Raw genomic sequence first — 14,148 nt, forward strand, 5'->3', positions numbered from 1 at the left:
TATTGAGCAAAAACGGCCAGTTTACTAACTCTGCAGAATTTATGAAGTAACATCAGCGCATTCACCTACAATACACGAATGAATATCACCAGTTAAACTGAAAAAGGAAAATAATCTGCACAGAAATACGGGAGCAGATTATAGCGAACAAGCAGAGAAATGCATTTTATAGATGAAATGTTGGCAGCGACTTCCGAAAAGCAACTCTTAGGACACCCCTGTCTCACTGCCAGCAGGTAATGAACATCCACCTATGGGCTCAAATTGTGGTCATAAATATTTTAGGTCTTGTAAATCAGGATTTGTATGTGTAAAAAGAATGTGTGTGTGTGTGTGTGTGTGTGTGTGTGTGTGTGTGTGTGTGTGTGTGTGTGTGTGTGTGTGTGTGTGTGTGTGTGTGTAAAAAAGATTTGTGTGTGGACTTAGCCAGAAAATACGGCTGAAACTCTGCACTCAAGTTTCAAGTTACAAGTACAAATTTTGACCCTATTTTTCTTCCTTTCATCTGATTGGTCAATGTCAATCACAAATGTAACAATCCAATCAGAGAACAGATGGGTTTGGCTGTCGGAGGGGCGCTTTTTTGAACTGCAGGTCCTTCAAGGGTAATACAGATTGAAGCTGGAGGATCTCTGTGTAAATATCTGATAGCAGCTAGGTCCCCTAACTTTCAGTAGCTGTTGAAAGGATAAAATTGTGACATATCAGTGGTTAGAAATACCATTATTACTTTAGGATTAGTTTAACACAAAGTCAGGGCTGACCCAGGACCATGTCTGTGAGTCACAGTGCGCAGCATAAAGGTCCTTTCACATCGGATGCAGCATGTGCTGCTAATGCTAACTGCTAACTAAAAGCCAAGCATGTCCTCTACAAGGGTTTGGTTTTTTTGTTGGTTCTTCAAATGTTCAATAAAACATGTATGCTCATTCATAACGAAGAAAGCTTTGTAACTACCCCCATTAGTGAAGACTGTTAATTCCACAACACACCAATGACATTGGCCAATCAGGTGAAAGGAAGAAAAATAGGGTCGTACTTGTAACTTGAAAATTGAGTGCAGAGTTTCACACCTATTTCTTGGCTAAGTCCACACACAAATCTTTTTTACACCTACAAATCTTGATTTACAAGTACAAAATATTTATGACCACAATTTGAGCCCATACATCCACAGACTGATGGAGGCAGGAGAAGCTGCCTACCGTCACCAGTCAGTGGATCCACAGTAACATCGACTCTGAGTTCAGCTGCTGATCATCAACTAACTGTTTCTGTCTCGTTCCCAGACTCTGATCTCACATCAAACGAAGCAGATTTATGCTGAAACTAAGCTGCACACAGCTGATGTTAGCCAGGAAACAGTACAGACTGCTAACGTTACCTTAACATGGAGACGATCGACTGCGCCACAACATTCACGAAAGCGAAAGTAAAAGCGACGCAAGGAAACGATCAGAGAGGCGTTTGAGGGACGTTCAGAGTCAGGAACCTCAGAAACGGATCAGGCTGGAGTTTAATTCTGTTTCCATCTTTAGAAACATCTGGAAATAGTTATAAAAATGCTGCTTGATAAATAAAAATAGTGTAGGTTAGTTTGAGTTGTGTTTAGCTGAGCCGTGTCTATAATCAAATCTAAACTGAAGAGTTCATTTTGTGGAGGAGCAGCAAGACTTTCAGTGTGACCCTCAGGAGAAAGCCTCCCAAATGTCTGTTGTCTTAATAGTGGAATTATCTGGAAAATGAACCAGTTCTTATAAGCTGCTTTTCTATATGAGCAGTCAAAGCATTTTATACAACGTGCTTCATTCACACAAGCACTTCTTTTTCTAACAATGACTCTATGATGGATGCATCGAGGAGGAAGTCGGGGCTCCATATGTTGCCCAAGGATACTGTGGCGTGCAGACTGGAGCAGCCAGGGATCAAACCTCCAACCTTCCAGTTAGTAATTCTACCTGCTGAGCTACAGTCTGTACTTCCTGAACAACACAGCCTCCTTTTGTTTCTTTATTTCCAGTAGCAACCAGGACCATAATGAACCCTGACTCCAACAGACACTCAGGATCCACCTGCCCAGTAAGTCACCCGCTAACTGTAACTATCAGAGCCCTGACCTTCTGCAGAGACGAGTCACACTGAACACAGCAAGTGTCCCTGCTCTCAGATACAAAATCTGCCTTTAAAAGTTAAGACTAATGAAATCAGCAGTTCTGACTCTATAATTTGTAGTCTCACACAGCACTTGTGAGACAGACCTCAGAAAGGGGAAGTTATTGCAAGCTGCACAGGAAGTAAGACACAAAGAAAAGAGGAACTGAGTAGAAGGAGTTTGTTTGTAATGACACTGTGTGGCTGTGTCCGAATTCAGGGGAAGGATGCTTAAAATGCCATATTTGGATGCAATGATGTCACAGCGACGCGACGAGGGCTGTCCGAATTCAAAGAGCACTCATAATGTGGCGACAAATGCGTCCTACTTTTCAGCGAATTTGAGGCTTAGCTGTGTCCGAATTCAAAGGAAGGATGCTTCAATGCCATATTTGGAGGCAATGACGTCACGGCGCCGCGACGAAGGGTGTCCGAATTCAAAGAGTACTCAAAATGTGGCGACAAATGTGTCCTACTTTTCCCCAAATTCTAAGGATGGTCCGATGTATCCTTCATGTCCTACTATATCCCAGGATTCATTCCCTGGTCATAGAGGAGATTTGTTTCTGATAACGATGGTGTTCGAAGCAGGAGAGGAAAACACTTTCAAATGTAAGTATATGAAAATCTGGTTGTACAAAAGTTACATTGTTATAGCGGTCGTGTTGTTAAGCTTTGGGCATCTGCATGTTTCTTTTATTTAAATAACTGTAAACCAGCTTGTATAGCGGGTCCCGTGGTTTGTCGTGTAATGCTGCTTACATACAGCAAATTTTGATTTTTTCAAATTGGTGATATGTTGTGGGGAACAAAGACCAAACGGCTTAATTTATTAAAACGAGGAGAAAACGATCACCTCTTCACTGGGGTGAAGAATTGGTCCGCTACGGCGTGGATGTACAAGAATAAATCAATTTACACATCATATTCATATGAGTATGGTCCTATTAACCCTCATGCTGTACAGCAGCGGTCCCCAACCTTTTTGCGCCGCAGACCGGTTTATGTCAGACACGGAGCGGCCTTTAAGGTATCGTGGATAAATACGACCACATAAAATGATCCGACCAAGACAAAAACTGTGGTATTTTGTAAATATAATAATAAACGTGACTGTACTGTGTAATTTTGTAACTTTATTAGCAGCGTCCTAGCAAAAATGTGCCAAATTGAGAGTAACATCCTCCTCTCTGCCGCTTAATGCTCTCTGGTCACTATGGTAACGTGTAAATATTTCTTTCAAAATAAGACACACAACTACAACACGGGAAAGACTCAGGGAAACCGAGTTAACGATAAAACCCCTGAAAACCATAAATTTCACAGCGGAGCCTTAACTCTCGTGGCCCGGTACCAAACGACTAACGGACCGCTGCTGTACAGAACCTGTGATGTCCAGATGGTGTTCCTCTGGTGTGCTGCTGTGAAAACTTTTGGGTTTAGGGATTAACATAGTTGCCATGGTTTCCTTTCCTCTCTTATTTGTTGTGTGTGATCAGGACAATTCTGGAGAAGATGGACCTGCAGGGGAAAGTCACCCCCTTGCAGGCCAGAAGACATGAGATAACTTTAAAGAATACAAAGTACGTATGTGTGTGATCAAGCAGATAATTCTTAAGAACACAAGTTAATAAATGTGCAATTACTAAGAGTTGTTGTGGTGTTTTTATTTGCCTGCTGTCATTTTTATTTCCTCTGCCTTTAGGATTGCAAGTATCCAGGCTCAGGAGAGGGGGTCAGTGGGAAGCCCACTGCTGCTACTTGGCCCTGGTTTGCCCTCATGGATGAGGTGATAGGACAGATGCCTTCCATTAAGCCTCTTTTCCTAATTTCCTCTCTCCCTGAGGACACTCCAGGGCCAAGCGCAGCAGTAGCTGACCAAAACGACAAAGCGGCTCAGCCACCTACGACACGGAGAAAGAAGAAAGGAGACAGGGATGATGAGCTGCTCAACAGAGAGGACATGAGGCAGTAAAGAGAGGCTGAGGAGAGGAGAGCAGGGAGAGGATGGACAGACTGTTTTCACTTCTAGAAAGATTAGTTTCCAAATGAGTTCTGTATTGAGAAATTTATTTCTTTTAATATATTAGTTACATTGTTATATGTGTTGCATTACTTTAAAGGTTTTATGTTATTAATAAATTGATTCAAACAAACAGTAATTGTCACTGAACTCAATTTGATTTACAGGCATTTGTAACATGTATGAACATAACGCTAACTTTGAACAATATTACTTGGATATTTATTTGATAGTAATAAAGTAAATAACAATAACAATTAAACAAGAATATTTCAAATAAACAGTATGTAAAGATGGAAAAACAACATTTTCAGTTGTTCACACAGGATTAACCTGAGTGACCTGTTCCTGGACCGTTTCTTTAACAACTGTAATAGATTGCAGGAAGTCTCTGGCAGTGTTGCTGAATCTGCCGGAGCAAGATCAGACGTGGATGAGCTGCTGCAACTGAGACCTGCGCTTTGTCTTTTCTGGTTGGTGAGTGGAGAATCACACAGGGTGGTCTGCAAAGAGCTTTAGGATGCTTCCTCCCACTGTCCACTGCATCGTCCATCCACAGGGTTTGCAGGGCTGGCTCACTCGTGGCTGCCACACCACTAAGATGTTTTCAGAAATATGCAAGCAGAAGATGGTGGATGCTATATTATTACTATAATACTTGTAACTCTGTTGCAGACAACAGTTTGATAAAGCGCTATGTAAAAAACAAACAAACAAAAGATTAGATTCTATACGTTTCAAAGATATATAGTTTATATATTTTATATGATACAGTACATGTATGAGAATGACCGATGCTGTGGCAAAAAATGATCGTCTGCCAAAAACTGATTTCCGGTTTTTGCCCAAAACTGATTGGTGGTATTTAACCTGCTATAATTAACTTGTTGGTCTATAATACATGAAACATGTCAAATGTTTCCCTCATATCAAGTCACCTGTGTTAAGGTTCCGATGTTGAGGAGGAAGACCAAAATAACCACCACTGATCCGGCCGGGTGCAATTAGACGACATTGTAATGAATACACATATGTGGAGCCAATACTGTTCAGATTCAGTATTGAACTATCTTACGACAAGAAGTCAAAGGCTTTATAAGGTTGGCAGTCTCAATACAGCATACGTCACTCCAAAACCACAATGACTTTAACACAGTTTGAAAAGATCATCTTCTCGTCTCGATCCCAGGTGTCTTCCTGTTGTCCCCGGACGCTCGCTTATCTGTCTGGGACATCAGGCACACTTTCTGCACAACCTGTCACTTACGCAGGCACAATTTTGCAGTTGCAGCAAAACATGATTAAACTTTCACCTAACTAAATGAGTCTACCTACAATGTGTGTGTATGTGGGTGTATGTGTGTGTCAACTTCTGCTTGCACTTTGTTTCACCCTTCACTTCATCAGCTAAGCCTCATAACCTTTCCACCAGACAGAAGGCCAGCATATACTGAAACTATGTGTGTGTGTGTATGTGTTTATGTCTGCACATACACGCTGCACCTTAATTGACCTCAGCTTAAGCAACCAGGCTAAGGCCCTCCTGTGTGTAATGATCTTGACATATATGTAAAATGTATACAACAAAGGTTTCAATGTAATACAACTACTTGAAGCATAATCAAAGCTTAGTCAAAGATAAATGCATAATAAATAACCTGCTCTTGGCTTACACTCAGACTCTGCTTTCGGTTTCACTTCTGCAGAAGCATGCTCTGCAAGCCCTGGTTTCCTGTCAGCCTGCAACTCAGCCTCTCACTCACCGAAAGGCACAGAATGTAATACCAATATTAATAACAAATGGAATGGTAATTCTAATTATAAAAATAGCAACAAATAATAGCAGTAAAATATCTTTCTCCTTTCACCTGCCACCAGCAACATTCCTGTAACAAGGTAGAAGCTGCAATCAGTTTTTGGCAGTGACTTTTATATATCCTTTATTTATCCAGTTCACAAACAATCTTGTTGACATTAGAAATTTATTTTTTCAAGAGTAATCTGGCCAAGAGGACAGCAGACAGCGCAACAAATATATCAATTGTACCTACATTACAACCCGTTCTAAAGATACTTGAAGAACAGGTAATTATTGTATATATAAAACACCTTTGTAAACCATGTTCACCGAAGTCTATTTACCAACATACATAAAGATATTAAACATTGGAAATCAGTTTTGGCAGGCGAACACTTTTTTGGCACAACGCTGGCAATGATTCAATTATCTGTGTAATTAGCTAATTAATTCCTAAATGCCTGTAGATTAAAGGAAATTATTTTACCTGGATATGATTGTCTCTGATGAGCCTAAGGTACAACAAGTGCGGGTGACGACGATAAGGTTTTTCTAGCTTCTCGAGAATTAAAATTGTCCAAACAACGGAGCGACATTTCTGGGTCCATTTTAAAGTTTTCGCACTGTGGCGCTAGCGAACGAGAAAAACACGCAAATTAGGGCAGAGTTGAAGGCTAGGAGGCTGTCCACAGCCCATCTGTTATGTTGGATACTCATTGTTTGTTCAATAAAGTTTCTATGGAGAAAAAAAGGGGGCTGTCCACAGCCGCTCACTTCCTGACTACCCGTCTGTCTAAGGACACTACCTTGTGACGTAGGTAGGTAGTGTCCTTATGAGCATCCTTCCCCTGAATTCGGACACAGCCTGTGTGTTACGTGTGACGTGTGTGACGTCTGAAGTACTAAAATAACACGTATATGAGCTTCTTGCGAGCATCTTGAGCTTTGAATGTTAGAGATTCTGCAACTGGCTTTGGTCTGTGCAGGGCTCTCTCTTCTCTCTTCTTTCTATCATGGGGATCAAAGAATCGGGGTTAATAGCCTCCAGAACTGCTCCGTTGCTGCCGCTGGCAGAACGATATAATGAAATACAAATCTATGTATTTATACATTTTAATATGATGTAAAAGAACACAAATACAAAACCTATCAAACTACTAATATATAAAAAAACAAGACCAGAATCAGAAACAGAATCAGAGACTTTATTTATCCCCAAGGGGCAATTAACCAACACCAGAGCAGCATGACGTTGAAGATAAGCACAATAAGAGTGAGATAATAAATACACAGTATATACAGTTTTAAAATTAAAGTGACTGAAAGGTGAATAAATAACTGTAAGTGACCAAAAGTGAGTAAAGTGTTGGTAGTATAAGAGTGTAGTTTATGTTTCTGGTGTGGGAGCCATTGAAATGCGGGGTGAAGAATGTGAGAGGGGTCATTGATGATTTTGGCTGCCTGTCTAAGGGCCTGTTGATGAAAACCTGAGCCAGAGTTCTGACAGGAAGGCCATATTTTAGAGCACACTGATGCTGCAGTCTGTTCCTGTATGAAGGCTGAAGGAGTGGAACCAGCAGGTGATGGAGAAGGTCATGATGCTTTCCAGGAAGGCGTAGTAAAAAGTCATCATGATGGGTGTCCTGACTCCAAAGGAGTTGAGTTTCCTAAGGAGGTTTAGCCGTTGGTTTCATTTTACATTCACCGATTTTCTCTAAGCTTAAGTTCACACAGCAGAGACATTTGTGGCTGACTCAGTGACTGTAAGGTGCTGCACAGGTCCTGTGGCTGCAACCCAAAAGCATCCCTATCAGGCATCCTGTGCTAATACGCCATGTTTGGTTTTGGCCTGTGGTCTTGTGTTTGTTTAGATGCAACTTTGCTAACCTAAGCTGTACGGCCATATCATTGTTAGAGAGGAGGAGAGCTTTTCAACAAGCAGCGCTGCATGGTCTAGCATTCATCTGCTGGGACGGCCACTGCTGTGCTGTGTTGAATCCTCCAGAGCAACAAATTAGCAAAACATCTGTTTTTAAAAAGATGCTCACACTCGCTGATCCATTTATTAGTTACTGACCCTGTGAAGTCCGACCAGAGCAGGACTCTGAGGACTGGACCCTCACACGTCTGTACTTTGTGCTTCTACACAACTTTACATTGATGTGCTAACTTTAGCTACCAGACACAGTGATGTAGAGATGTGACTCTACAGTGAGGTTAGGATATACAAACAGCTACTGAGAGTCCTGTTTACAGACAGAACCACAGAGAAAAACATAACCTGGTGGAGTTCCTGTGTCACTCTGTTAGCTCCTCAACACAGAGGAACATGAACGTTACGACGCACCTCGTACTGCTCTGATTTAACTGTGAGCTGAGGACCCAGAGCCAAAAGCTCAGCGATGGCTTGAACCACTCCTGGCTGTGAGTGACAGCTGAGCTCAGGCCAAACAGTTCTCCATGCTGAGATAATATCCACCACCTGAGAAAGAAAGATTTATTTTAAGACCAGAACTTTGGAAAAGATTCAAACGTTATGATCCAGAAACACGATTCCTGAATTTAAAGAGACAAATGGAGACAGACGAGGTACCTCTGCTCGACACAGCTCCTGTAGTCCCTGCAGGACGAGAGCAGCCGGGGTTGCCAGGTCTGCTCTGTTGCACTGTTTTAAAGTGAGTGAAATGGCAGCCACCATGTCCCCTGCATGCTGGTAAGGCCTGGTTAACACACACATCAGCGTGGACAAAGTGGAAAATGTGTTTCTTCTCATTTTGTTACTATTTTTATCAAAGAAAAAAAGCATTAAAGTGCCAGGACACGTTTAAGTAAGTAAATGCAAACACAGCTTCTTATCATTGCAAATTCCTATGGCTGCAAATGTTTTACAATAAAAGCAAACGTAAGCATTTGTGAAAACAACGAAACAGCTCAATGATTGGCTAAATTTGTACTGTAGCATCCATCCAGAGGGTTTCCCAGGTTTTCACTAATGCTGGCTAAAAAAGCTGCATGTACATGTCAGCAGGTGTAACAGGCCCCGGGACGATGAACAGTGTGCACCAACTGGTTAGAACAAAGGAAATAACCAAATAAAATCATTGTTTTATTTCATCAACACACATAAAGGCCAGTTCACAAAAACTGACAAGCATTAGCTAACAGCTAACATATAAAGGACGTGTGCAGGAGCCTGGATGCAGTTTGTGGAGTTTATATGATCAACATAGTTTGGGTTAAAGGTTAAAACTATAAAGTTATGGGCGTTTATCAATATGCGTACTTGTGCGTACTTGCGTTCTCATGTACTCGTGATACGTCATCAGTTGGAGACCAAGTACTGTTCCAATTCGAAGTACGCATCAAGCCGAGTACGCGAAAAAGTCCCGGATGTGTTCTCGCTCCGCCCGTTTTATCGAGCATGCATCAGTGTGGACTTGGTACAGCTAAATATCCCAGAATGCATTTTGTCCAAAACTCAACAGCGGACTCCCGGCACCCCCCCCCCCCCCCCCCCCCCCCCCCCCCACTACTCAGGTTAAAGAAACCCCAGCAGCTGTCTATAGTATTGAGTGTCCACTAAAAAAGAAATAAAAGCGTTCTAACATCTCACCTGCTTGTTTTTATTAAGGTATGTACACGTATGTACATGTACACTGTTTTTATTAATAGAGATTTCACTACTGAGGTTAAAAATGATATATAAGTCACTTAGATCACTTCTAAATGTTAATGTTTGGTTTATTTCAGTGTTTTATTTGTTCCTGAGTAAACCTGTTTGGCTGTGATTAAAGTTGAGCTTCATAACATGTTGCTCACAGTTACATTACGAGGGGACGGCAGTAAAAACTCCGGACCTGTCACATCATCACGTACGTTGGTGTTCCAATTGTACAAATCGTGAGTCCGTGCTCGCGTTCTCGGCGGGTACGTACTCACCGAGAACGCAAGTACGTACTCACGTACTTGCGTACTTGAGAAACGGCCTTGGACAAGGGTGTGGTCACTTGGACAAGTGTTTGTTATTCTATAACTGCATTTTATATGAAAAGTCTAGCAATCCCCTATGTGACTCATAAATCTTACTTTGGTTGTAATTATTTTCCTATATAAAATTGAATTCACTTGTACAGCGGCCTATTTTGTTAGCGGTAACATGAATTATATCAAAAAGTTTCTCCCCTTTAGCATTTGGCATTTTCCCAACAATATATTCTAGTTCCCTAATCTAAACCCCGTCAATAACACAGACTTTACTTAAAGCAAACACCAGCAACCCAAAATCAGCATCCCCAGAATGATGTCTTCCACTCCTCCTGCTCCTGGCAAACGCAAAGCAAAGCAAAGCAAAGCAAAGCATCCCCTTTCTCTCCCCAACTTAGTCAATTGTTTGTTCCCCTTTATTCATGGTAACGTTGGTCCAGTTGTCAGTCCAGTCACAGTCCAGTCACCCACTCACTCACACGCATTCACTCAAAAGAAAAAACACTTGTCTATCATTTTTGGTCTGGATTGACACGCGGCAATCCTTTTAGGATTAGGATTTAGGATTTTTTTTTGAAAAATTCAGCGCTGTTAATTAATTGTTGCAGGCCTGCTTACAAAAAAAAATCAGGAAAAAAGAGAGCTGATGATTAGCTCATCAAAACACAAAACATAATCACCTGACAGGTTTTCTCTAAGTGCACTGTTACAATTTTAAAGGGCCCACTTCTAGACATGTCCATGTTTAGTAAAACTCCCTCTATTAAAATCAAAAAACAACCCAAACCTAACTGACAGAATCCACCCATCACTCAAACAACAACCCCAAAAATCTTAAACACAGAAAAATTTCGCTTCTTAATCTATCGATATGTTATTGGGATTAGAACTTCAAGGCCACAAAAGTTTTGCCCGACTCTTGGTTTAATTAATACTTACATAGTCTGAAATCAGACTTCAACTCACTCCCTCTGTCCATTTTCCCCACATCATATCTAGTGGTTGGCCTCAGATTCCACAGCGTCCTGCTAAATACACAACAAATCTTGTTAAAAGCCACAGTTTGCACACAATAATGTTCCCCTTTAAGCACTTTAACATACTTAGATTTAGCATAAGATATAAACCCGTTATAACAATGTATCATCACTAAATTATAAATTTCTTGTCCAACTCTGCACTTCTGAACAGACCTGACCACCTTATTTAATTATCCTGTTACTTTACCATTATATATTTCACCAAGTGATTCTCTGCTATGTTTCCTCCATTTGACGCCTCAGTCACACAACAAACAGGAAGCTTCTTTGTCACCACTCATTTCAGCTCATTTGCATACTGAGTCATATCTCAAGAAGTTGCCGTGGCAAGAGAAAGGCATATTTAAATCTTACCACATTATTAAATTATTTTATTTTCTTCCTAGACTAATCACTTGTTTTGCTCAATCGACACAGGAGCACTTCCAATTCACTATTTTAAAACTACTTTAAACTTTTATTCACTTTTCATTTTCACCAACGTCACTCCCTCATCACGGAACTTCCTGAGTCATTCCTCAACTTCAGGGTTTAAGTGTGTTAAACTGACACTATTTTAACACTTATAAACACACTCACATGCTCAACATGCTGCCTGATCCTCATGAGCTCTCTTGTATTTGTAAGGTTAATGCATTTTCTGTTTGTGTGTGTGATGTTGTATATGTTTCTTTTTACAGTGTTTCAGACGCCTTCACAATTTTCCCACTTAAGCAGTCAGTTTTCTTTTTCCCAGGTTTGCTAACCCAAATTTAGATTTCCCACCTTAAATAACAGCATTCCTTGTCTTCAGCCAGGAGTTAGAGCTCTCATGTCCGAATTAGTGACGCCAGTCATCTTAACCTATAACTTTCTTCCGACCGCTGCATGTGGAAAATTGATCCAGGTCTTTGCACCTAAAAATAACAAAACTGAGACATTTTCATTATTATCATGAGTGCTTAAACAACCCACTTCTCTTTTTCCGGCCAGAAATACCAATTTATTTCATGTATTCACATTGATAGTGTAGGCGTGTTCTTCATTGCGTTTATGTGGTCATGTTAATCGAGTGTAAGCTGTTTCTTCATTGCATATGTATTTTATCATCAGGTTTAACTCATGCCTCTTTGCACTGAGCTGTGGATTCAAACTATCTCGCTTCTGATTCTCTCCAAAAATAATTTCACATGTAACAATTTGTATATGTGTGTTTTCTATTCATTCATGTAATTGTTAGTTAATTTCTCACTTTATTTTTACCTCTTTTTTTTGTTTACCTCTTTTTTGTGATGTGGTGACCATTTCTAAACATTCATGAGTTCAGCCTTCGATCCAGTTTTCCCATATGCATTCACTATATGACGTCCAGGTTCACCTCTCACTGTTCTCACAGTTTCCTGTGTGGCCTTGCAGATCAACACAGGCCCAAATCAGCTGTTTCTTCTCTCCACTGCTTCTCTCTTGACCTTTTCAGTCTTTTCTTTCAGGATTACTCCAAGCATGGCAAATATGAAACTCAGTGTCCAGTGCTTCCACACAATTATTTATCCCACTGTTCAACTGCCCAGCCTGTAAATCACCGTGTATGTTCCATCACGTGTTTTCTTACATGCTGCTTCTGGAGTCTTCAGTGTTATAGTTCAGCTGCACTGTCTTTTTGCCTGCTGTTAATTCTTCCAGTACACGGTGTTGTGTCTGTCTTCATCTTCATCAGGAGATCGACTGTCCTTTAAGCTTCTTCTCAGGATAAGGAGACAATGAGAGGTGAAGCTGTCAAATTTGAAGCCAAAGCCTGTTTTCCTCCCAATTCTGTTAATCTATCATTTTGCCGCTGTACTCAAGTTTCCAGGTTGAGAGAAGTCCACCTGTATTAACACACTAAAGAATTTAATTAATTTCATTTTATCACTTTTTCTTAAGACATTCCTTCTAAGTCTTCTCTATCTGATCTCACACTACACACATCAACCAGTTTCCTTTTATGGACACACACTACTTCCTCTCACACACACAGCAGCGCAGACCCATATTTTTCTGTTTCTCTCTTTCCTGTTTCTACAGACAAATCAAACTCTTGTTTTTTATATTTACAGTCTACAAACCCTCTGTAATTCTGCTAAGTCTTGATCTAAAAACAATGCACCCTCATTTCACACACACACACTTTTAAATATACTAAGCTCTTTGGTTTTGCAAGCATTCACATCACAATCTTCAGCGTGCTCAGCAGAGCTCTTTCAGACATCAGGACAATTAACAATTTTCCACACATATCACCATTCTTTCAGCTCAGTTTTGTCGCATCATTCACGCAATACTTTCATCATCGTTTTACACACTTCCCTGAACTTCGTCGTCTCACACACACTTTTCTCTCAAAACAATGTGCACCTTTAATAATTCATCCAAATGACAATTTTACACTTCACTTATACATTCACACACAGTGTTGGGAAGGTTACTCTTAAAATGTATTCCACTACAGAATACTGAATACATGCCCCAAAATGTATTCTGTAACGTATTCCGTTACGTTACTCAATGAGAGTAACGTATTCTGAATACTTTGGATTACTTAATATATTATCATGCTGTTTACAACTACATGAATGACCTATTGCTGTGATTTATTACTGTTACTGAAGGTCCGCGGCTCCTAACCGTAGTAAAGGGACCTCTGGCTAATAGGTCGGGTTCCGTGTCGGGCTGGTAGCCGAAAACTAGCTTTACTTTGTTGTCTGGGTCAACTTTGCTTGCCAGAGACAGAGAGAGGCGTTGAAAGGCTGCTCCAACGGAACTTATTTTTTCCGGAGGAAAACACGAACACACTGTACAGTTCAGTCTTAATAGCTTACTTACAGCTGGGCTCGTCAGGCACTCTTCTTGGCTGCTGTGGTTATTATTATATTTACATGCTTCCAGCTCCCGTTTCTGCTCGATGACAGCTCGGACTTTTCCTTTCTCTCCCTCCCTCGCTCACAGACACATAACAGGTATGGCAGTCCATTCTCCCTGCAGCACGGACTACACTGCCCATCAGGCTACATGCTTTAGAGCTATGCCTGTAGCATTCTGCCTATTAGCTTAGCACAACAACAACAACAAAAAAGCGCTCTCTCACCCAGGAAACACGCAGAGAGAGAGCGCGTCACCCTGTAACCATGGCAACC

At 40.9% G+C, this 14,148-nt stretch overlaps 1 protein-coding gene and 1 long non-coding RNA gene across 12 annotated transcripts in view; one reads left to right on the forward strand and one right to left on the reverse strand.

Annotated features, from left to right (window-relative positions):
* Window positions 1-1,412, reverse strand: part of LOC134619393 (NACHT, LRR and PYD domains-containing protein 12-like) — a 121,540-nt gene extending 120,128 nt beyond the window's left edge. For 9 of the 11 annotated variants that reach the window (XR_010091973.2, XM_063465219.1, XM_063465217.1 and 6 more), the window contains exon 1: window positions 1,385-1,396. Coding sequence is in view for 9 of the 11 variants with exons in the window: in XM_063465219.1 (XP_063321289.1) it covers window positions 1,385-1,392 (8 nt within the window). In the remaining 2 variants the exon portion in view is untranslated. Of the gene's footprint in view, window positions 1-1,384 lie in introns of all 11 variants that reach the window. The other 2 variants (XM_063465220.1, XM_063465218.1) reach the window with 2 other exon arrangements.
* Window positions 1,413-2,345: 933 nt separating this feature from the next.
* LOC134619428 (uncharacterized) lies at window positions 2,346-4,203 on the forward strand. Its single transcript, XR_010091982.1, has 3 exons — window positions 2,346-2,763; window positions 3,651-3,734; window positions 3,857-4,203. It is a non-coding gene; the product is annotated as an uncharacterized LOC134619428 (long non-coding RNA).
* Window positions 4,204-14,148: the final 9,945 nt, after the last annotated feature.

This window comes from Pelmatolapia mariae, linkage group LG20 (genome assembly GCF_036321145.2).
Source record: "Pelmatolapia mariae isolate MD_Pm_ZW linkage group LG20, Pm_UMD_F_2, whole genome shotgun sequence".
Classification (NCBI taxonomy): domain Eukaryota; kingdom Metazoa; phylum Chordata; class Actinopteri; order Cichliformes; family Cichlidae; genus Pelmatolapia; species Pelmatolapia mariae.